A 23418-nucleotide genomic window follows, 5' to 3' on the forward strand; every position below is an offset into this window, starting at 1 on the left:
AGAGAGAGAGAGAGAGAGAGAGAGAGAGAGTGAGCGCGTGTGAGTGAGCGCGAGCGCGGATACTGTCAGGTACAGAGCTGCCGTCTCTCGGTGATTTACTGTAGCAATATTCCGAGATGAGATCCTTTATACAAACAGATTAACTATGTTCACATAACTTGGATCCAGCCTCGGAGTTCATCAGCGAACGTGGGCGAACAGACCGCTGGAATTAACGGGAAGCTCAGTCGTCGTCAGCTGGCCGGGGGAAAAGCCGATCATACCACCCGGCTTCCGGGGATTCAGGGGCCGCATCGGTTGACGGCAGACGTCGGTCTGTAGCTCCGGGGGGGGGGGAAGACGGGCGAATATTCACATCATCGCCGACATCCACCTCTTCGTTTCATCCACTTTCGAGATGTCGAGAAAGCTACAAAGAACAGAAGTCTGCGCTGACTGCAGTGCGCCAGGTAAGGAACAGAAAAAAAGGAAAACAGACCATGGGACTGGAACAATGCGTCGATGGGGGCGACGTGGTGGGAGAACAAGGCCGAAGTTGCTGTCATTGTCAGAGGGTCTGCAGAGCAGGAAAACGGCCAGGGCTGCAAAGCGTCGTTTAGGCCCAAAATAAACACTGGAAAAAATAGGCGTGTTGCCACAACGGGAGAATATCTCTAGCTAACAGCTGCTCAACGTTAATGTAAACCATTGAATAACTTGATAGGTATATTTATTTGACCATGGCCATATGTAAGAACGAGTAGTTTATTTGGGGCAGTTTAAGATCCCATTGTCAGCTTTATGCTGCCTTTCCACTCGAAGAGACGTTTGTTTTGATTTTCGTGACCGGGACAGACTTCCGAACACGTTAGCTTAGCTTGGCTAGCGAGCTGGCGATTTTGAGTCATTATGCAGCTGTGTGATAGAAGAATTTATGGTAGAGTGAATGTCCTAAGATATAATAATACATTTATATCGATGGACAGCTATCATATTGTTAGCACTTGCCCGTGGCTTTTGGAGTTCGTGCTTTTTATACTGCTAGCTTAGCTATGACGTTAGCTACTTTAGCTAACTTTTGCTAAACGCCAAGTTATTGCCAAGCTGATTCAGCTAAAGCGTCAGCGACCAGTCAGTAGCTTTAACAACAATTTGGCTTAAAAAATACAGTAAAGTATCAAAAACTTAATTAGAGTTTCTGTTTGTTTAACTTGATAATTTTAGAATATCTCCAGTAAAGTTAAGAAATAAAATAGTGAATTAATAGGAGTAAATTCAGTTTACAGTCATCCTAAGTTGGAGCACAGTTCAACATAAACCTGAAATGAGCCATACCTGTAGTTGTACCTCAAAATCATTTAAAAGCCACCTCAGTTCCATTAATCTAGTACAACACAAAGTTGTTGTTGTTGTTGTTTTTAAAGGAAAAGGGACATAATTTCTAGCTTCACCTGCCTTAGCTTTCATCCATACTGTTCAGGGCGTAGTGATTTCCACTACAATGGCCATCCATAATTCTAGCTTAGTTTCCAACCCACTTCTCCTTTGGCCCCATCTGTGTTTGTTAAAATCTGAGTTAGAGACAATGTCAATAAGACCCTTCGTATGTAGCCCCAAATGCACGTGCTGTTTCAGTTCGATCCCCTTGATCATTGGTGATCTTGTGTGCCTTGCTTGCGTTCATTCATGTATACATGTGCAGCAGCTGCTCTTATGACAGCTGCGACCCCTGATAACTCTTAACTGTCTAATAGGGCTGGGTATCGTCACTGATTTCTAGAATCGATTCAATTCCGATTCACAAGGTCCCAAATCGATTCGATCCACGATTCGATTTAATTTGATTCGATTCGATTTAAATCTGGGAAAGTTTGACAGTCAGAAGTATAATTCAGATCAGAACATTTACATATTTTTGTATCTATAAAAAGGAAGCTGACACTCGCAAGACTTTATCCAAGGTGTGAGCATCACAGCAGATGCCTTTGTGTCAAAGTAGCTGAGGATAAAACACAGAAAAACATGAAGGTGATTTTCCTGGCCTGGGATTTTATAAAAATATTCTGCAGTACATCAAAAACGAAAGAAAACCATTAATTAATGAACATTACCTCTGACGTTACAGCGGTTTTATTAGACACACGGCTAAGCATTTTGCATTTTGAATAATATTAAAAAGTTTAAATTTGTTCAGTATTGAACAGCAGAAATGAGGTTTTCTTTTCGGAAGAATGTAAAAGGGAAAAAAACAGCGGCCGACAGCGCTGTAAACAACAGTAGACTTGTGCGTAACAAGCAAGCGAATAATGAAGAAAGCGAAACTGTTCGAGAGAGGTAGAGAGGGGGAGGGAGAGAGAGAGAGCTGCGCATCGCAATGGAAGCAAAACAGTAAAAGAGTGAATTCATGACGATGTTTATGTGAAGCGTTTGGATCTTCTTTTGCTGCTGGTTCGGTCAATATTGTTTGGAGAGAGATCAAACTAACAGCTTTAGAATCAGCGCATAAAGGGCGTGAACACAAAGCGCGGACCCGGATCAGCGAGCTGTCGGCTTTCAGCCCCGACTGTGAGAAAGGCGACATCTAACTGATTCTGATCCGCGGGTCGCGCTGTGTGTTTAAGTCTATGTGCAGAATCCCTGTACCTGCTCTCATTTACTGTTTGGTGGTTCTTGAAATTTTGTGAGATGTCACCAGAGATTCTGGCATTTCGGACAAAATAAATTTATATTAAAAAATCGATTCAGGATTTTAATGAATCGATTTTACGTTATCCAAGCCAGAATCGATTTTAATCGATGAATCGATTATAAAAACCCACCCCTATGTCTAAGTGCTGCAGTCCAGCCTTGCATTGTACACCTTGCTATTATTACTTACTAACATGCTTCAGCACCTATTTTCCTTTTCTGGTTCCCCTTGAGTTACTTTTTACATACTGATGAAACCCCAGCTGAACTCCTTTCGTTGATACTATATTAACTTGCAGAATAATTAAATGCACATTATCTGTGACATATTAGTTATATTTTAAAGCTTTAGTTTATTTACTAGACAAAATAAGGCATTCACAATGGTAGATGGCTTGTTCGCGTACCTGTTACTAGCCGTGCATTTCTTCTACAACCATCATCTCTCTGCATGCAGCCCCTCCTTGCGACTTACGCACACACGCACGCAGTGCTTTCTGCAAAATGCTGACCTAGCCCCTGGTGACAGGCCACCTCCCTACTACCCAGCTTTGTGTCATACTGGGGGATAACTCAATGGCATGGCTACAAAGGACGACTGATACTCCTTTTCGTAGCCAAGCTTCAGGAGTCTTTAATGTCACACCATGGCAATCTGCACAGTTTACGGGCAACAATGAATCACATCGTCACTATAGTAAACTCTTTATTTCGCACAGATGCATTTGTTTAGGAAACTGAAACTCTTGTGCAACTATTCACAGAAGAGAACAGCGGGGTTGAGTCGATATGTCGTGTTGGTGTCCCTGTCAGGCTTTGCTGTTGTTGCTGTGTTTGGTTAAAATTAGAAGTAAGATGGAGTAAATCCGGCAAGCTGACACTTAGTACAATTAAACACTGTATTAATTGTGTTTATATTGTATATAAACACATATATGTGTATATATTGTGATATACACCAAACAAGCCTGAAGCTAACTCGTTAACGGCCAAAGTATGCAGATGTGTGCAACATGCTATCTCAGTGTTTAAGAGTGGAGTGTAACACAATTTTAAAAACTTGCACTCATTTGTAGCATATGTTTTTGTGCAGGGTTAGCTGACACTTATAAAAACAAATGCTATACTAGATTGATGAATTAGGCCAACTTTAGGCAACATTATGCAGCAACATGCTGCAGATTTCACCAATACAGCACTGCTAATAGTCTATCCACTTCTAATAGCTTAATGGCATAGCCTCATATTGATTTAGCAGACCAGGCAGATAGCCTAGCCTGTGGGAGTTTTTTTTAATATTTATTACACAGATTAAGGAATTAAATTGCTGAGGCCTTTAAAGCCTACGGGGCTGCTGTTCTAAACTGAGCTATTGCTTTTTTCAAAGCCATTTTGCATTTCATATTTCTTTTTTTTCCCTCTTTTTTTCTATGGGCAAAAAGACTTAAAGCACGCCGGTTCATCTGATGATGGACTATTTTAGCTCCATTAATACCCTAAGCCCAGACAGTTTTTATCCCAGGCTGAGTGTGACCAACACACATTGTAGATATGTGTGTGCGTTTGGGCGTGAACAGTGTGCATGTAAGTGTGCAGATGCTTGTTTTGATACTGCAGACTGTGTTAGTTGTGAGGCATTCATCGCGTCAGGGTCCTGAGGGCATAAACATAACCCAGACTCAGTCTTTCAGTGTCATTGGACTGGCACTGGCCTTTGCTGCTGCCCTTCACTTCCTCACCTCATTTGCACCCATTTAGAGATATGTTTCTTCTCTTAGGTATTAAAACAGGTTTCTTTGTCAAGCCATTGTAATAAACTAGTAATATTTAGTGGTGGCAGCAAAGTACAACTTGTCTCATTCCTAGCTGTTTATGACTGTAAGGTGCAAGCTAACGTGTATATTTGTAAAAATGCTATTTATAACTGTTTCTTATCAGACTTGCACAGTTCTTCACAGGAATATCTAAAATTGATTGCAATCAGAGCCTGACCAAGCAAACTGATATTATAAGCCAGTATTAACTATTTGCTCATCGGCTTTAGCGTTTATAACAGATGATAAATGAGAATAAAAAAGTAAAAGATAAAAGGGAGAAACACCCTTCAACTGTGTTTTGAGTGTTGCATAGTTTGTCAACCAGAGGGCAGTCTGCAACACCAGCTGATCTGGGCAAAGTCGGGGAGAGCGTTAATGAGTAAATACATACATGCACATAATGAATGTTAGGGAAATCACTTTAATATGTAATATGCCTAAAAGAAAAAAAAAAGACTATCTGATATATGGAAATGTCGAATCATCTGTCCATCAAATTTAGGATCACGGAGGGGCTGGAGCCTATCCCATGGTCATAGGGAAAAAGGCGAGGTACAGCCAGCTTGGACAGGTCGCCAGCTGGTCGCAGGGCTAACATATAGAGACAGATAACCATTTGCACCTATAGGCAATGGGGAGAACATACAAACTAAACAGAAAGGCTCCGGCCAGATGGGCTAATTTGAGTCTCAGACCTTCTTGCTATGAGGCAACAGTGTTAACCATGTAGCTGTGTCCACATAGTTGTGCTTTCACATGATTCATTTCTGCATTATTTAAGTCAGTTTTCAGAGTTAATATTTAAAAATGTCTAGTTCTTGTCTTTTCAATAACCCAGTTTTTATTCAAAATTCTCTCAGTTATAAAAGCCCTTTGATTTATTACTGACATATACATCCTGCTTTACTCTTAATGTGCATAATACAAACCAGGTGCTCATTCAGCTGAGAAATGTATAAAACTTAGAAACTTAATTGGAATATCTGTGACAGGATCACTGTCTGGTACTCATCTTTATTTTATCCATCATGTGGTTTTGCTCAGAAGCAGATAAAAAGACCTATAAAAAAAGACGCACATATGTTTGACTTGATATTGACTGAAGCCCAAAAGAGTAGCAGTGTAGGTAGACTGCATCTCTTCCTTGGGAAAAATGGCATTATAGTTGTGTAGTAAACTGTAATTTGGACCACCCACGTCATAAATCGTGGATATTTATGAGTATGTTCGTGTGGCCTGGATGGAAAGCACTTAATATTTTTAAAAATCTCCAAAATCTAATTATCAGTCACAGTGTGCTTATGAAAATCCTAATGCTTTCTGTGTATTTCTGTCTGTCAGACCCGGGCTGGACCAGTATCAACCGAGGGGTCCTGATTTGTGATGAATGCTGTTCGGTCCACCGCAGTTTAGGCCGCCACATCTCCATAGTCAAGCACCTGAGGCACAGCGGATGGCCTCCCTCCCTACTGCAGGTAAGTCTGAGAAATGAAGAGCGAAGGAATGAGAAACGGGGAAGGGCTTGTGAGACAAACGCAGTACCCAGAATAGTGCCACCGAAAGAAGAGCTACTGCAGAAATCTTAGTCAGCTCAGAAGATGCAAATCCACAGTACTGCAGTTTGTGTTTATTTTTTATTTGATCATCTAGTTTAACTTTGATCTGTGAGTCTGTCTGTACTCTTGTTGTATATCTGTGTTCGTCTCAGTATGGCCTTAATGCAGGTTTAGGTGCTTAGTGCTGCTTCAGCTTCATCCTGTAATTAAGGAGGCATGAGGAGTGTGGGAGTTTTTGGCTTTATTGGTTTTATAACCAGTTTTGATTCCAGTGTAGAGCACAAATGTGTATCAGGGTTGTTCTGCAGCTTTACTGAAGATAATTTAGATTTATTTCGTAACACATTATATGTGTTAGATAATAGTTACAGAAATCACTGTGACTGTGAGCTATATGATACTGAATTATGAAAATAAGCTGTTAAACTAATTTCTTCCAATATTTTCTGGCCAGTCCAGAAATTATGTTTCAGTGATGCACTGGAGTCATAACACTGATGTAATTTTAAAACATATAGAACTGCATTAGCATCAGTAGACCCCAGGAAGTCTTCTACTTTCTGAATGTGACTTTTGCATGTTGTAGAAAAGCATCGTTTTCATGAAACATTTGCTAATGTTAGTAAATGTGATGGTCTTGTGACCTAAAGAAATACACACACACACACACACACACACACACACACACACACACACACACACACAATCAATGTATGGTGGTTCCGGCCCTGTGCACCTCTAAGGGTATTTGCACACGTGCGGTTTTTGATCCGTTTAAGTCAAACTTGGTTCATTTTCCTTTTTGGTGTGGTTCATGTGTGCAGGTGCAAACACTGTAATCACACTCAGGTGCAGACCACAACGACTGCACCGAGAACCTTTGGAGGGGTTTATGGTGTGAATGTGATCCCACCTAGATCCAAACCAATTAGCAAGTTTGAGCTAAAAACATCCAGCAGCCACACAGGGTTAGGGGTTAGAATCTGATAGATCTGCAAATGCTAATGAAAGTAAATTCTGTTATAGTCCAGAACACAGCGCCTTCTTCCAGACACATCTGGCTAGTAAGCAGACTGAACATTGTCACGTGGTTTGTAGTGACACATTCTGGTTCACTTGGAGTTCACTTGGATTTTTCTCTGCGTGAAAACAAACCAAAGCACGGGGGAACGGCTACAAGTTTACCGACTCATTAACTGATTTGAACCAGAGTACGAATCAGATGTGAAAACGCCCTAACAGCAGGTTGTCTGTGGATGAACGGGTGACAGAGTCATGGGCAGCGGAGGCTCACTGGAGAGTGAAGGTTGGACTATGTGGTCTGATTCTACAAACATTCTACTATAGCTCACGTTGCTGAAAAGGTTACTGCTGTCAGAATACACAGAGCATCACAGTAGGGCCTCAGCTGTAGACCAGACAGTGCGCCCATGCTGACCCCAATCAGCTGCTGAAAGCACTAACAGTAGGCACATGAGGATCAGTACTGGACCACAGAGCAATGAAAGAAGGTGGCCTGGTCTGATGAATCATTTCTGCACCGCGCAGCTTGCAGGACTTCAATGTTTAAACTTAAAGGTTTCTTTGCAATCTGTTGCTAACATCTTGGTACCAGATACCACAGCACACAGGGTCCAGTGGAGTCCGTGCCTGGATGGGTCAGGGCTGTTTTGACAGCAAAAGGGGGACCAACACAATATTAGGCAGGTGGTCATAATGAGCTGATCGCCTGGTTGTTGTACAGAAAAAGCTTCTAGATTGATAATCCATTTCTCAAATTGTAGAGGTACTTTATCTTCATAAGAAACTGCCTTCCCATGATTGGGCGCACAGTCGTAGCATCTTCAGTAGACAGCGTCTCCAAGCAGAGAATATTGCTTTTTCTTTTTTTCAGGATATTGAAACCTAATTTTCTGTGATTAACAGTCAGTTTAGCCAGAGGATAACACATTTTTCTTCCGTGTGACAAACTCCAAACACACTGCTTTACACTGACTTTAATAAAACATGCTCATGACAGCAAACCATCACTGAGTCACTTCTGTGTGTGTGTGTGTGTGTGTGTGTGTGTGTGTGTGTACGCGTTTGTGTTTCAGATGGTTCAGACCTTGGCCAGTAATGGGGCCAACTCCATATGGGAACACAGTCTCCTGGACCCGGCTCAGGTGCAGAGTGGCCGCAGGAAACCGAACCCCCAGGACAAAGTCCAGTAAGTATGCTCTGCACGGGCTCAAAATCCACATTAGGACACAGAGAAATTATTGTCCCTTTGTAAGCATAATTTTTCTCTCTCTCTCTTTTTTTTTGACTGGTGAAGAACAATTGCAACTAGTATTTGTTTCTAAGTACATTAGTGCATTGTGGGCTGAAATATGGCTTTGGGAGAGTCATGAGATCGGGACCCGCAGGAAAAATATTTGCTCATTTCTTTTTCACCGGAAAATGGAGGTTTAGTGTGAACTGCCTCTTAAAAACCTCTGCAGTGTTCATCAGATTTATTTCTTTATCCATTTATGTAAAGCAAACTGGGAAACTAGGCATAACCCATCAGTTCGGTTCACTGTAGAGATTATTTATTACTGCTGGGGGGCTGTTTGTCTATTATTACAGCACTTTCTGTGTCTGTACCTCACAGAGAAAGGCGCCTGATCTTTCTATTTGATGAGAGTGAGGGGGTGAGAGGGAAAAATGAAGTCAAATCAAAATGACCTTACCTCTAGTGGGGCTTCAAATCCCTCGGTGGGGCGCCATATGCACTTGCAGTCATGATGCTAAAACGCATTTTCCTGTATAACAGGGTTTATTGCATGAATTGCAGTTCCACATATTTTGTCCTCGAGTGTTCTTGTTTACCTTTGAGGCCTGGGCTTTTGGTAACCATCTCAACTTCCCCTCCTGTGCAGTCCCACCAAGTCAGAGTTCATCAGAGCCAAATACCAGATGCTCGCATTCGTGCACAAGCTGCCCTGTCGTGATGACGACGGCGTCACCACTAAAGATCTCAGTAAGGTAAGAAAACGTAAACACAGCTGCTGACTTGAATACGTGCGACACTTGTTTTTTCTTGATAAACAATTAGAGAATAATTTAACTCGACTTGTCATCTGTAGACCTATAAGCATGCTTTCTTTTATCCGCTAAGTGAAGGATTCTGCACTTGTTTGGATGATAACAGAAAACCAGTATTGTCTTTAATCTGCGCTCTAATGTTACTCTGTACTGAGCTGATGGGTAGGATGTTATGAGTTCAGGTTAATTAGCCTATACTGACACAGCTATACTGTGGAACAGCAAGTCTAAGCACAAAGGTTGTTTCCTTTATGAATGTCAGTAGTAGACGTTGCACATAAGCATGCACTCAGGCAAACACACACAGATGCTCTTTTACTTATTACCCCCCCCCCCAACCCAGCAGGGAGTGATCTGAATGACACAGCAGGATGCAACAATCATCTCTAGCGCTGTGCTGCCTCTATGGGCTAATAAGGGAATTCAGTTTGTTTCCTTCTCTCTGTGATGTTTAATCTTTCCGCCCTGACTCCCCCCGTTTCTCTCTCTCCTCTCTACCTGTCTGTTTCTCCCTCTCTATTAGCAACTTCATTCAAGCGTGCGGACGGGGAGTTTAGAGACGTGTCTTCGGCTCCTGTCCCTCGGCGCTCAGGCCAACTTCTTCCACCCGGTCAGGACAAAATAAATCTACCACTGACTCACATTTTGTCTTGTGCTGTTAACTTACTCTCTTTATGCCAGGCGTCTCTGTTTGTGACTGTGTTTCTGTGTGTTTCCCACAGGAGAAAGGCACTACCCCACTTCATGTGGCAGCCAAGGCAGGGCAGATCTTGCAGGCTGAGCTGCTCGTGGTGTATGGTGCAGACCCTGGATCGCCTGACATTAACGGACGCACACCTATGGACTATGCTAGGTACAGGAATTTGAAAGCACAATTCAGTAAATACAAAACCTGCATTTAGACCCTGTTCAGCTCTGGAATTGAGTCATCTAATGGTAAACACAACACAAGTAGAATCATTTCATGTGCGCGTGTGTGTTCCAGGCAGGCGGGCCATATAGAGCTAGCAGAGCGTCTGGTAGAGTGTCAGTATGAGCTGACGGACAGGTTAGCCTTCTACCTGTGCGGTCGGCGTCCAGGTAACCTAATGCACCAGTTTTTCTTGTTTTTGTTCTCCTCTTCACATGCCTTTAAGCACAGCAGTTAACCTCAGTAACGTACTGTGGTAGATTTTTGTTACTTGGTTGTTACGTTTTTCTCTTCTCTCCCAGATCACAAGAATGGCCACTATATCATTCCTCAAATGGCAGACAGGTATGGACCAAATGATCATTTTTATTGTCTTAAGTTGATTATGAACAGCTGCAAGTCTGTTGTCGTTTAATTGCCTGAAAACAAATATCTACATGATTAAACTTGCAGCTGCCAAACTTGCCTTACTTCTGTGACTGCTTAATTTCTCTGTCTGACATGTATGTATTGATATAATTTAGTGTTCTGACCACAGGGTGGCACCAAAGCCCCCACAAAGGAGTTAGGTAAAGGAAGTCTTTATTAAGCTGTCTGTTCACTGTGAATTTGGTGAGGTAGATACTTGAAGCGCGCTTGGTTAAGTAATGCTGAACTGCAGCGTGGATTTGAAAGACACACGAGTGCTCAGGCCATGACACATCGAGTTCAGCATTTCTTAGCACGGCTTCTTTCACTTGTTTGATGGGCGCTGGGTTTTCTCAGCTACAGTTCAGAGATGTGTTGCACCTCCAGATCTGTTCGTTACTGAAATGGGTCTTACTTCTGTGCTGTCATCTTAACTCCACTTGCATCTGTTCTGTTTCTGGTGAATGGTTCCTCTTGTTAACAACAATTAAAGCTGTTTTCATGTGGCTTTTCTTCCCCTTCTTTCTGTCTGTTTCTCTTGTTTTTCTCACTTCTGTTCTCCATTTCGCTGTGCTTGGTGGAGTCAGAGCTCGTCCTAAGTGCCCGACACAGAGGTATCTTTACTTTCCTTGTTCTTTTTTCCCCCAGAATCTCTTTCTCCCCATCGGTCCCCTCTCTGTATACTTCCATCTCTCATGTATCCCACAATGCATCCAGCTTTTCTTGAGTGGCATTGAACAGTTGTTTATAGATTATAAAGCTGTAAAGATTTAAACAGATGTAAACAATCAAGAAGTCTTGTAACTGAAAGACTGTCGAGTGTTTGAATCACACCAGGCTTTTTCGCATATTCAAAGTTTACTTCCGCGTGTATCCTTAGTGACATCTTTGGCCATAGCGAGAGCATATTTAAAGAGTTTCAGATCAGTCTTTAAAGCTTCGAATCTCTGTAATCTCACTGTGTCACAAACTTGACACCCTTACAGCATAATATGTGAAAGCCAACTCACATTTATATTGCTGTTGTTACCTGACCAGCAGTCACCAGTAGAACAAGTTGTCCCGCCTTCCCTCCTCATTCTAGAAAAAACTCCCTTTCCACCTCCACCCCTCTCACTTTTTTTCTTCCATCTCATATCTCCCTCCCCTGTCCCCTTCCTCCCTGCGACTTTATTCCACTGTATATTTACGATGCCTTTTTGATTGTCATCTTCTGTGTTTTTGTTCTAGTCTGGACCTCTCAGAACTGGCCAAGGCTGCCAAGAAGAAGCTCCAAGCGGTGAGTTGAATTTACATAGCTTATGGTTATAATGTCAAAAGCAACAGGCTGTTGTGTTTTGGGGGGATTTGTTTTTTTTTAAACAGGTTCTTGAAAGTAAAAAAATAAAAAAATAAAAAATACAAGAAAAGAGTTTTTGTTGGGTGAAAAGAAAAGTTGTTGTCACAAACAGATTTTCTGCTCATAGCTGTTTGTTCTCTCCATGTCAATCTGAGAGATTGTTATTAAATTCATTTTATTTCATCTGCTCTCTCTGGTTTGTCACGCTGATGCTTATTGTTCAGCACGTGCTGTATCTATATAGACATGTAGAATAAGACCCGCTAATGTCAATTTGTGTGCGCATGTGTGGCAGCTCAACAATCGGCTGTTTGAGGAGCTAGCAATGGACGTCTATGACGAGGTGGATCGCAGAGAAAATGATGCAGGTGAGCCTTATCGCTTCCTTTATACCCTCTACGACTGTCTGCCTGGGCCTGTGCGTTTGGGCTTTTTCCCCTTTGTGGACCAATTGATGTTGAAACAAACTAGAAAAATGTAAAAACTTTTGAGGAAAAGTTATGGGAGTGAAGCTGATATAAAGATAAGAAGCGCCAAAGAAAGAGGAAGTGAAATGAAGGACAGGGCGACGAGAGAAGGGAAAAACTGCTAAAGAGGAAGGCCAAAATGTTTTGAGTGAAAGAGGGGGAGGAGAATGGAGCGAGGAAGTGCCTCGCAAATTCTTGAGTCTCTCTCCTCCTCTTCGCTCTTTCTCTTTTTTCCTTCTCTTCTCTCCCTTTCCTTCAGTATGGGCAAAAGTCAGAGCGCGCTTTCTGACTGAAGCACACAGGTAAGTAGCAGGGATAGACTTGTAGACACACCACCAACAGCACACACAAAACTGCACTGTAAGAGATTCGCTGTACTTTGTTTATATCTCTGTGGATGTGTGGGTGGATGGGCTGCGTGTGGTTGGATGTGGGCGACCTTGTTGTTTGAACGCGCACTCACAGATTTATTTTCTGCTTTACGTTTTTGTCTCCAGTGTGGCTTACGACCCAGAACCACAGCACTCTGGTAACAGAACGCAGCGCAGTCCCTTTCCTACCAGTCAACCCTGAATACTCTGCAACGCGCAACCAGGTAAACACGCACATACTTGTATACGTTTGTAATGACTGATTTAAAGGAACAGATAGGGGGGGAAGGAAAAAAAGACAAAATGGAGATTTCTTATTTCTTAGATAGGCAGTTTATGTGTTTGTTGGGGGGGGGGGACAGAGAAAGGAGTGTGAAATTAGCAGCGGCTGTTCCTCAGATGTGAGAGTGTAATCTTTCTGCACTCTCTCTTTATCTCTCTAGCTCTCCCTGTGAGGTAGAGAGCGAAATCTCAAGTCCACTTACAAAGTTTATAGTCATCTGAATGGCTCATTTTTGGTGTAAACACTCAAACCCAAGTGTACACACACACATACAAACAACTCCCACATGGCCACGTTTGCTTTCACGTGATTGGGCAGTTCACTGTGGTCAGAGGCTCCTATTTATGGTCGAAAACAGAAGAAATCACATCTTTAGAGTCGAACTTCTGTGAATGGTTTTACACTTTGGTAGGAGCTGACCTTCTTGTGCTCTTATGCAGATGCCTGGACGCTAACCTAATTGTAGAGTTTATGTTCCTTTGCACATGTTGTGTTGCTGTGTGTGTTGAGAGTATGACTGTGTTTTTCCACAGCACATGGTAACTGACCACAGCAGTCACACAGGCACTGAACCACTGACTATGGGCCCCATTGTATTTGTCTCATACTCAGCTCATGATTTTAAAAAACAAAAATGCAGAACTGAATTTCAGGCTTTGATGCCAGTGTTTGTGTGCGCATGTGTTTGTGTAACTCCCGGCTTGTTCTTTTCTCAGGGCCGCCAGAAGCTCGCCCGTTTCAACGCCCGGGAGTTTGCTACCCTCATCATCGACATCTTGAGTGACGCCAAAAGGAGACAGCAGGGAAAAGGTCTTAGCCCTACTGGTGAGACTGGGAGGGAGGGCTAGACTTTAAACTTTGAAGGCAGTGCCATCTAACCTGATTAATATGCACGATGCATAGATATCCATTTATTGATTTATACCAGTGTGCAAAAGTCTGCAAAGCATAAAACCTTAAAACTTTTAAAATCACCTGTGTCGCAGCAGCAGCACAGTTATAAGAGAATCATTCCTGTGTGACAGTTTATTCTTACATGAAACGGTCAAGTACGACACACAACTGTGTTATTACTTTAAGCACTCCCAGGAGAAAGATCACGTTTGAGAGAAGAGCGAGTGCTAATATTACGTGAAAGAAAACTGTAAATGGGCAGATTTTTCTTCTCCTTGTTATCAGACCCGCTGGACCTGGGCATCGATGATGACCAGCATGACTACGACAGTGTAGCTTCTGACGAGGACACAGACAGCGAGCTCACCACCCAGAACAACAACAACACGCAACGTAGCAACCGTGCAAAGGTATACAGCGTGACACACTTTTTTTTCTCTAAATAGCTACCCTTTACCCCACATTTCTGTGGCTTTCATACTTGTTAATCACCATTTTGATGTGTTTCCTTTCCCTCTATCCCTGAATTTCATTCAGTCATATTAGTAAGCAAAGCTTTTCCACAGTTTAGTGGCTTGAATGACTGCTTCTCCCAACATGCTTTGCGGAAAGTGGCCATACTCATGGCTGCCACATAGCTCCTGAGTGACATCATCAGCTATTCTGGGTCCCTGTCAGACAAGGCATTGTTCATGCACAGAGAGAGCGTGTGTAATGGGAGGGAAAAGAGAAGGAGACAGATTTAAGAAACAAAAGGAAGGAAAAATCATGTGGGAGGGGTAGAAGTGAAGCTAAACCAGTAACAAGCTTCTTTTCATGCTCAGGGTAAAACCCCGCCAAGCTGGAGGATCTACTCGCCTTTAAATCCAAGGAAATATATGGATTTGTTGTTTTACGGTGCTCACAGCATCGAAGAATTGTGTGTTCTAGTATGAAGCAGGGGGTAATAGAAGTAGTGGTGAATGAAGCACAAGCAGAAGGCTATAAAGTGTAGTTTATGAAAGGTGTATTTATTGGTTTAATTCCAGGGAGTGGTAGAGGGCTGAATCTGAGCAGGCTGTGGGGTGGCAGGAAGTGAGTGGGAATATTGAGAGCAAGAACTAAAGGTCTAGTGTGTGTGTGTGTGTGTGTGTGTGTGTGTGTGTGTGTGTGTGTGTGTGTGTGTGTGTGTGTGTGTGTGTGTGTGTGTGTGTGTGAGATCCTACCTTCAAGTTAGGCCTCTTCTTGCCTCAAAGCCACGGCTGTTTTTTTTTGTTTTTTTTCCACAGCTTAAAAAAAATGTATAAATTACAACCACATTTAGAACCTTGTTAATGCATGAATTTCACTAAATACAGAATGTATTGAAGGAGTTCAGTCACAACCCCTCCCCAAATCTTTCGACCCGTTTGACCTCCTGCCTTATATGTTCCTATCGATCCAGAGTATGGACTCCTCAGACTTGTCAGATGGTCCCATCACCCTGCAGGAGTATCTGGAGGTGAAGAAGGCTTTGGCCTCCTCAGAAGCTAAGGTGCAGCAGCTGATGAAGGTTAACAACAACCTGAGCGAGGAGCTCCGGCGGCTCCAGAAGGAGGTAGGAGGAGTGCAGGTGGAACGAGAGGATTAGCAGTGACCATTCAGACTAATAAAGGGTTTGCTGCGTGGCTTCTTAGAAAGAGAATACAAAATGAATAGAAGTTGGAATAAAAGATGTGCTTGGTAATGATGACTAGAAGACACGAGGCAGATTGGTAAAAGAGATGGGGCAGTTGATTCAGACAGAAAGGGGGTATAATGATGGAGAGACAGTTGAATAAATTAATATCTTTGCAAGATGATTTTTCCCCGTCAGGGTGTTATTTACTTTTGATGGAGCTCATGTGCTGTTCATTGTTGCATCTTTTTTTTCCCCCGTGAGTCATTGTCATTTCCCTAATATGTTCATTAGCGACCGGCTTAAGTGATTCATTTATGTGTTCATCTTCTCATGTCACTGAGGATTTAATGAAGATTTGAAACAAACATAGAAAAAAACACACTGCAAATAACAAATGTGTCAGATTAGGGCGCTAGGCAACAGTACCTCAGGGCAGATGATCCTACAGTTTCCCCTCATTGACCCCTTGAACACAAACACTGTATTTTCAGGTATGTACTGTAGCCCTCCACCCCTTCCCTAAGACCCAGTCCCAGCTTATTGTAGTGTAATACCATGTGTTGCATCCCCCCCCCTCAATACTGACTTAATATGTGAAGCCCAATATGAGCCTGAATATGGATGCTTGTTTTTGACCGTTCAGTTGACCCCCCCCAATTCCCTTCAACCTTCCCATGTTCCTCCCTCCATCCCTCCCTCCATTGTCTCATCCCTCCCTGCTGCCTTCCTCCTCTCCTTTAGATCACCCGGATGCAGACAGAGAACAGTGCGCTACGGAGGGGCCAGCAGGCTGGGGGAGCAGCTGGCCATGGGGTAGGGGGACCTGGTGGAGGTGGGGGAACAGGAGGCCACTGGGCAGTGGGTGGGATGCGAGGTGGAGTGGGTGGATTTGGGCCAGGAGGGGACCCACCGGTGCTTTCGGTGCCCTCCTCGGCCACCCCCCACTCCCACCCTCACCGGAGGGAACGCCAGGCCTTCTCAATGTACGAGCCAGGGGCGGCCCCCGGCCCCACGGCCCACGGTCCCCCAGTCCTGGACTCCCTAGTGCCCCGCCTGCAGCCCCTCAACACAGCCAGCGTAAGTTAGAACGGCCCTGTCCCCTTTCCACTCACCACCTTCGCCTCGGTGGCTCTGATTGCCTGTCTTTGGCCTGATTAAATAGGTGATGGTCTGATCCTGATCTTTACATTTCCCCCCCTCTTCTTTCCCCTTGCATCTCAGTTCTCAGTCCTTCTCTTTCAAAAGATGCAGTTGTGCACGAACCCATTTTTAAGGGAAGTTTTGTAATGGTTCAAAAAGATTTGTTATATTGAGCTTTAAAACTGCATAAATGATGGAGTGCATACGTGTGACCTGAAGGAGAAAGATGGGAAAGAAAAACAACAAAAAAGGACTGTTTCCTCTGTTCTGCTGCCTGGCAAAAGCCTCTGATACACCGCTGCATAGCCTGCTCTGCACACTTTGACCTTTTCAAACCCCTTTGACGTCTTTGCTGCTGGACAGTTGCTTAATCTGGAAATGCTGGGATCACACACACAGATGCACAGAAGTTCATTTTTGTTTCACCGCCACTTTAAAGAAAAGATATAATAAAATTTAAAAAAAAGTTTCTCATATTGCAGACAACCAGGTGAGCAGTTCAGCAGCATTTAGTTTACAGCACGTTAATAGAGCTACAGAATGCAGACACATCTCACCGCCGCACCAAGTTGGTGACTGTTTCTTCACACAGAGATTTACCTGTTTGTCTGTTTTCTGTCTGTCTGTTTCTTCACCTGTCCGTTCTTTGCTCACTGCAGTGCAGCCGTGCATCCTCTGGATGTAAGCATTCTGTCTGTCATTGCATTGTTTGCCATTTCGTCTTTGAGTTTGTAGTATTATCTCACAGTATGTAATTATGCATTTTGTTTTTCAGAGATCAACATTAGTATTGAGTGTGGGTAGTCTCTTTTTAGATGCTGTGTGCCGTGTGTAAGTCAAGCAGAAGAAGCTAGATTAGTTGACAGTATGTTTGCTTCCTGTTAGATAAGCAGCGAGGCATGTAGTGTAGAAAAAGATGATGGGCCGTTGAGTTGTTCAGTGCTGCTCTCACTGACTCGTTTGCCTTGTTTTCCTGCTGTTTATTTAAAAAGAAAACTTCTTTTCCCCCCTGCTCATTTCATCATCTGTCTCTTTCTGCTAATATTTCAATTTCTTTTTAATCTTCTTTCTGGCCTCACCCATGCTCCTCCATCTCTCTCTCATCCTCTCTCTATCCTTGTGTTCCCTTTGTCTTCCCAGGTAAGGAAGGGCGGCTCAGGGAGTCCATATCTGTCTGGATCTGCAGAGATGGGTAGATACATGGTGAGCTGCTGCTGTTTTGGCTCTTCATTTCTTTTTATGATCCTCCACTTAATGCATTCAGAAAGTTGAGATTATTGGCTTACATTGTTTTATCCAAACCAGCGTCTCATGGGTCTGTTGCTGTTGGCCCTAATCCTGAGATTCAATCACAGAATATCCCTCATCCCATTAGAATTACCCACATACTAAATGTAGTGTAATATCTGTCCCATTTAATGGACATCAGTGGAAACCATCTCAATTACATGGAAACAAATGAAAATTAGAATTTTGATTGAAGAGGTATACTTACAGGACATGATGTGTGGTGATTATTTAGTTCCTGCTGTGTTTTTCTTCCAGGTCCCTAAACCAGAGAAGCACGGCAGTGGCACCGACAGCGACTACGACAACACACAACTGTACGACGCCTCAGTAAGGTCAGTGTTTGAATGTAAATCTGAAAAATGTCCTAGCTTTCTAAAACCAACTTTTCTACTTTTCTAATGATCTTATTTTTTAAATGGATTCACAGAAACTGTTTTCAATTACTTATAACACAAATGTGGAGGTAGCAGTTTTTAGTAAGAAACGAGGGGCACAAGCTGTTGACATAATGCCACATAAGGACTGTAAATGCTCATCCATGACCGTCACCTACTGTCCTCGATCTGAGGTTTTAATTGTTGCGCGGGTAATGCGTTTCCCTATCCAGTATGGGCCGCAGCAGTGAAGAGGAAGGCCGTGGGGAGCCTGAGGAGGGTGGGGAGGGGGGTGAGCCAGACCCCACCTTACCCTGCACAGAGGACGTCATACTGAAGACTGAGCAGGTGACTAAGAACATCCAGGAGCTGCTCAGGGCCGCTCAGGAGTTCAAACACGACAGGTAGGTGAAAAAATGGTGGCACAGTCCTTTTCATCTTAAAATAAAATGCATAGAAATTACAAATCTAATCGTGTCTTACAACCAGCCTGTCAGACATTGAGTTAAGCTAATGTTATGCTTATTTTTTTCTTGATTTCAATCAGAAAAAACCCTCAATATCAAATCAGATCATAGCAATTCACAATCAGTTGATGTTGACATTATGAGAGGCCGAATCACAAAGATGTGAAAGAAAGACAGAGGACAGAAACAAGAGTATACTCGGGGTGGAAATATAAGACCATGTATAAAAACTGTAAACGGTTTAAATAAAATCTCCCCCTGGGTCAGAAATGGTGAAAATGCACCAAAACCACCAAAAAGCTACTTTAAGTAGTCTTACTGTAAATTAGAAAAGAGCTGAGCAGCTCATAGACACAGGAGATCATGTGACTGCATGAAGTTTATACTGGTGCTGTGTCCCCTAACCTAAGTTTACCCTTCATGACTTTTCCAGGAGAATGAGCGGGGTGCACTCAAGTGCTCAGCTGCCGTCAGATTAATGCAAAGCAGCACATGTCTGATAGACATAGACAGCACCTTAATCTCCATTTTTAAATGGTAAACTCTGATGTGAATGATAGTCGACAGCTGCACAGTGAGAATGTAGTTGTTAACTCCAGCAGCAGTAGGCTGAACTGTTACGCTAGCAATATTTTCCAGCTTTTACTAGAGGAAGCCACATAAGAAATATAATCTCTTCAGAATGTTGTGGGTGCTTGTATTTGCAGTCTCATACTTACGGTCACCAGGGTTACCAAGGGCCAATGACGATAGGTGTAATAAGGAAAGAATGCAGTTATTGTAGTTTGAGGCTAATGCAGTGTTTCTCCTCAGTTTCAACTCTTTTGTTTTATTTAATTACAGCACACTAAACCTTTCTATTGATAAATATGGCTGGTGTTAAGAAATCGATTTAAATCTCGTTAAAAATTAAAGATTTGCTGTGTGACTTTTTCTTTTTTTACCCACCTTTAACGTGAGTCACTCAAACTCCCAGTTTGATAAACTTTGCTTCCTGGACACCAGCTCCCTCTTTACCACAGGAGTCGTTGCAGGAACCTCGCCTGCTCACCTGCATTAGTGCTGTTGCACAGTTCTTGACTCATTTGACTCTTCAGTTAAAGAATCACTCTCTTTTCAGTTTTGTGCCGTGTTCTGAGAAGATCCACTCTGCTGTCACAGAGATGGCTTCACTCTTCCCCAAAGTAAGTGCCCCGTCCTTATGTTTTATTTCTCACACTGTGTCTCTCATCTACATCTACATCTTCTTTTTTCTTTTTTGATTGCTTCCATCTGTCTGCAGCGACCAGCACTGGATGCAGTCCACTGTTCTCTCCGCCTGTTGGCTTCCAGTGCCTCACGACTGCAGGTGGAGTGCCGTAAGGCGGCGCCTTCGGAGCCTGGCGCTCCTGCAGTAGACTACCAGCTTCTCACTCAGCAGGTCATCCAGTGCGCCTACGACATCGCCAAGGCTGCCAAGCAACTGGTCACAATCACCACTCGTGAGAAGAAACAGTGACCCGACAAAAGAAAGAGGGAGGATCAGTGCATGTGCGGTTTAAAGTGGGATGGGAGGGGGCTTCCAGGAGAGGGAGAAAGAGGGAGGGGCAGGGGGTGGGAGGGGAGTACGATCACACTACAAGATGAAGGGTAAGGAATTGAAGTGACGGGGGAGCAAGGCTGACATGAGGAAGAGAAAAGAGAAAGGAAGGGATTTGGATGGAAGCAAAGCAGAGGACGTTTGTATGATAGAAACACTACAGTGAATGGAAAAAAATTCCACAGGCGTGGAAGCGAAAGTAGGGAAGGACGAAAGGAAGGAGCCAACACGGGAACCACAGCCCACAGGGACCTTAGCAGACTGTTGGAATGGGATATGTACCATAAACTGCTCAAACTGTGACGAGCATACGTGTCATAGACTGCTTTATTTATTCTCACTTGTAACTCATCGTCCCTCCTTCTCCCGCTTCGGGAGGGAGGCAGCGTATGCTCCGAGAGAGAAGTAGATAGAACAGCCTCCACACCATCGCCGTCCCTCCGTCCTTACGAGGAATCGGGTTGTCCTTCCTCCTCTTCTTTCCTCTCTCTAAAGAAGAGGGACCCCGCACCCCCACGCTGTCCCAGGCTGGATGAGCGTCCGGTGCAGAGAAGGACCTGCAGCCCACTCAGTCTGATTCCCACACTTCCTTCCACATGGGGGTAAGCATTTACAGGAGGGGCTCCAGCTTTTTTTTTTTTCTTTTTTTCTTTTTATTAAACCCATCACCTTCCCTTTCTTTTGGTGGTACACAGCATGATCTGGCATGTTTTCCTTTCTTTCCTCTCCTTTTTTTGCCTTTTGAATGTGCAGGTCTGTTTGGTCTGACAGAAATACTTTTTTTTTTTTTTTTTTACTGACTTACAGAAACAAAAACCCTTACACTGGAATAATTGTGATTTATTGTTGTTGTTGTTTTTCTTGCCTATTGTTTTTGCTTTGTATTGATAATTTTACTGACTGTCATTTTTTATTTTATGTATGTTTTTTTTTTTCTTGTCTCATTTAGTGGAATATGGAGACAGGTGGGAGTATGTGTTAACCTCTTACTGGGATTTAAGTCTACATGCACACAAACAAACAAACACACGAATCAGCCTGTGAAAAAAAGGTCCTCGACATTTCTCAAGCGCTCCTTTTCAAAGACAGTTGAGTTTTTATTACATTTTCCTTCATGTGATATATACATCTTATGGCTGTGGGGTGTTGAACGGTTGCCAAAGGCATGGTGTATTATGACAGGACCAGGATCTCAACTGCTCCTCCTTCATGTCCTCAGCTGTCTTTTTCCCCCCTCTCTTTCTTTGCGCTTGATTTCTCTTACTGTTCGCCTCATTACCAGAGCCAGTGGAATAATCTCAGAATCACCTTCGTAATCATTTTTTCGCAGTGCCAAGCAGAATAATAAGAACATCTGGTTTCCACATGGAGGATTAAGCCCCAGTCTTCCTCAAAAAGTGCTTATGTGGCACGGGTGCTTTACTTGGTAACTGTTGAGTGTCATTAAGCGGACACACTGGTGTGTTGGGAGTTGAGCTTTAAAAGTAGACCTGTGGAGAAAAAACAAAAGCACCAGATCTGGCAACCAGGATCACAGATATCATTCTGAGGTGCACTTGATTTAGTTTGCCAAGTATTATTATGTTGTTGTTTTTTTTGTTTGTTTTTTTTACCCTTGAGACTGTTTGACAAGCTTCTGTGGAAGCCTGCGAGCAGTTTTCTGTCACAGCCTGCTGATCTGGGCCACAGAAGTTGTCTCTTTTTAGCCATCTGCCTTTCTGCAGACAGCGTTGGGAACAAAACTCAGTGCAGTTCAACCGACTTATGTCAGTCGCGTACTGTGCCGAACAAAAATGGTCATATCTGTAAACACGTTGGGAACTTCTGGGAGGACTGTCCTCTTTTTTTTTTTTCTCTCTCTCTCTCCCTTTTCCTTTTTTAAAGTTAAGATTCTACTCTAAAACCTTCACCAGTGCTCCCGCAGCTGGTTTCCTCAGTAACAGAGAGATTTCCTCACCTCGCTCTTTTGTGTAATCTCAGCGTTCAGTTACTCACCTGAAACACTGAAGGATCAAACTACAGTCGCATCTCAGTTTGTCTTGTATTGCTGCCTTTTTGTTTTTCCCCACAAGATGACAAATCGGCTCCAAACACCTTGAGGTAATGCCTCATCATTTCTGTCCACTCCCCCCCCCCCCCCCCCCATATATAAATATGGTTTATATATATATTTTTTAAATCTTTTACTCTGATCACTACGTGGGATTCCAGTCCATGTCCCCTCAGTCTTTGACATAGTTGCACACATGTCTCTGCATGGGAGGGAAACTTGGACTGTGCGTTGAAAAACTCTTGAAATGTATCATTGTTTAATATTGAATGCCTTTGCACATCGTCATCATCATCTCTTGTATGACTGGCTGAGTTGCGGTGATCTCGTACTGACTGCTGATACAACAGAAATACTACCACACTTATACACACACACACACACCAACACACACAGGGGGCCAGCAAGAAAAACGTGTCCCCTTTAATCATGATTGCCCATGTTTTAGTCTAGAGCCATATATATATATATATAAATATATATATGAACGTATATTTTTCATGCTATATTTTATATTAAGCTGTAGTTTTTGTTTGTGAGATATTTATATATTTGTTGGCCTAAATGGGCTTCAGGCCATGACCTCTGTTCACAAAGTCCTTGCTCACCTCTTAAGTCTCGGCACCTGATGTACTTGCAGTTGTTCGAATGTTTTGAGGTTACGGTGTGGTGTTACTATGTAGTCATATTGTACATATTAACGATCCTGCTCGTATCCATGGGAAGATGGGAATGACAACGTGTCTCATTTGATCTTAGTTGCACTATTTTTCAAAACACCTGCTGGATGACGTAGGATCTGCAGTATTTACTGCACTCTCCCAAAGGTCTTAGCTCAAGTACATTGGGTGCAGGATTGGAGTTGGCATATGGAAATATGGGTGGGGGTATGGTCTGAAGCACACTTGGGCTTAACACTACAGTCATCTCAAAAGATCACGAGGAGGGGGGGGGGGTCTTAAAAACGCACATGGCCCAGTCCTCCTCTGAGTTAGTGGACACTACATAGGGTGCCTCTAGTGTGAATGTTTAATGCTTGTGTCAGTTTTGTCACACTTTGCAGACTTTATATGCCTTCATTCTGTTCAGAATTTAGCA

The 23418-nt window shown here is 43.1% G+C and overlaps 2 protein-coding genes across 4 annotated transcripts in view; one reads left to right on the forward strand and one right to left on the reverse strand.

Annotated features, from left to right (window-relative positions):
* The window catches only part of ankrd13b (ankyrin repeat domain 13B), a 47904-nt gene extending 46446 nt beyond the window's left edge, over positions 1-1458 (reverse strand). Inside the window, exon 1 of the mRNA XM_080889382.1 lies at positions 1315-1458. The gene's annotated coding sequence lies outside the window, so the exon portion shown is untranslated. The remainder of the gene's footprint in view (positions 1-1314) is intronic.
* Positions 70-22123, forward strand: git1 (G protein-coupled receptor kinase interacting ArfGAP 1). 3 transcript variants are annotated; one of them, XM_080889376.1, is made up of 21 exons: positions 70-449; positions 5826-5959; positions 8137-8249; positions 8944-9049; positions 9633-9719; positions 9832-9962; positions 10095-10189; positions 10322-10364; positions 10544-10588; positions 11658-11706; positions 12062-12134; positions 12731-12828; positions 13604-13712; positions 14067-14191; positions 15205-15357; positions 16162-16497; positions 17701-17763; positions 18106-18182; positions 18458-18628; positions 19812-19875; positions 19974-22123. In XM_080889376.1, the coding sequence occupies exons 1-21, from the start codon at positions 398-400 to the stop codon at positions 20187-20189; spliced, it is 2340 nt and encodes a 779-aa protein (XP_080745502.1). In that variant the 5' UTR covers positions 70-397; the 3' UTR covers positions 20190-22123. The 3 variants fall into 3 exon arrangements, with proteins under 3 accessions (XP_080745502.1, XP_080745503.1, XP_080745504.1); XM_080889377.1 differs by lacking the exon at positions 10544-10588 and adding an exon at positions 11015-11041; XM_080889378.1 differs by lacking the exon at positions 10544-10588 and having other exon boundaries at positions 71-449.
* The last annotated feature ends 1295 nt before the right edge of the window (positions 22124-23418 follow it).

Source organism: Rhamphochromis sp. 'chilingali' (genome assembly GCF_963969265.1).
Source record: "Rhamphochromis sp. 'chilingali' genome assembly, chromosome: 8".
NCBI lineage: Eukaryota > Metazoa > Chordata > Actinopteri > Cichliformes > Cichlidae > Rhamphochromis > Rhamphochromis sp. 'chilingali'.